A 635-nucleotide genomic window follows, 5' to 3' on the forward strand; every position below is an offset into this window, starting at 1 on the left:
CGCTCCGAGGCATTCCTCCCCGCCTCCGCGCTCGGGCCCCGTCCGGTGCTCCTCTCCGGGCTCCTCCACGATCACTTGAATCTCGGGTTCGGGCAGCGGAGCGGCGCCGGATTCCGCCTCGGCCGCCTCTTCGTCCCCGGCGCTGACGATGCGGGGCAGCGGCCCGTGGAATCGGGCGTCCAGCGGGGAGTTGGCGCTGTCCCCGCGACGCAGCGGGGTGCGGTGCCGTTCCAGCGCGGGGTACCGAACCCCCGGGTCGCTGTACTGCTTGGCGTGCTGCCATTGCTTGCGGAGGTGCGTGCGAGAGCGATGTTTTCCGCGCGGCGGGGATTCGTCGAACTGCGGGTCGTGCCGCACGAAGGCGTTGAACAGCGCGTCCGTCTTCTCGTCGATGCTGTAATCCCTCCTCGGCGACGGCGCGTCCCGGCCCGCCAGCATCTGCCCGTAGGGTGACCAGGCCAGGGGGGCTGTGGGTGCGCATCGGACCCCCCCCGCCCACCGCGCCGCGCCGCGCTTCCTCCTCCTCCTCCTCCTCCTCCTCGTCCTCCTCCTCCTCTTCCTCGCCGGGCTCGCGGCCCTCGAAGCTCTCGAAGATGGTGCCCTTCCGCCCGGCGCTGGTGAAGCAGATCCGTTTC

At 71.5% G+C, this 635-nt stretch overlaps 1 protein-coding gene across 1 annotated transcript; it reads right to left on the reverse strand.

Moving 5' to 3' along the window:
- Positions 1-6: 6 nt before the first annotated feature.
- LOC116217682 (voltage-dependent calcium channel beta subunit-associated regulatory protein-like) lies at positions 7-631 on the reverse strand (the record flags this gene model as incomplete). The annotated part of the gene is given in 2 exon segments (XM_031557604.1): positions 7-465; positions 467-631. Coding segments are annotated over 2 exon segments (624 nt in total), but the record flags the coding sequence as incomplete, so codon positions are not given.
- Between the last annotated feature and the right edge of the window lie 4 nt (positions 632-635).

Source organism: Meleagris gallopavo, unplaced genomic scaffold (genome assembly GCF_000146605.3).
Source record: "Meleagris gallopavo isolate NT-WF06-2002-E0010 breed Aviagen turkey brand Nicholas breeding stock unplaced genomic scaffold, Turkey_5.1 ChrUn_random_7180001874470, whole genome shotgun sequence".
Taxonomy (NCBI): Eukaryota; Metazoa; Chordata; class Aves; order Galliformes; family Phasianidae; genus Meleagris; species Meleagris gallopavo.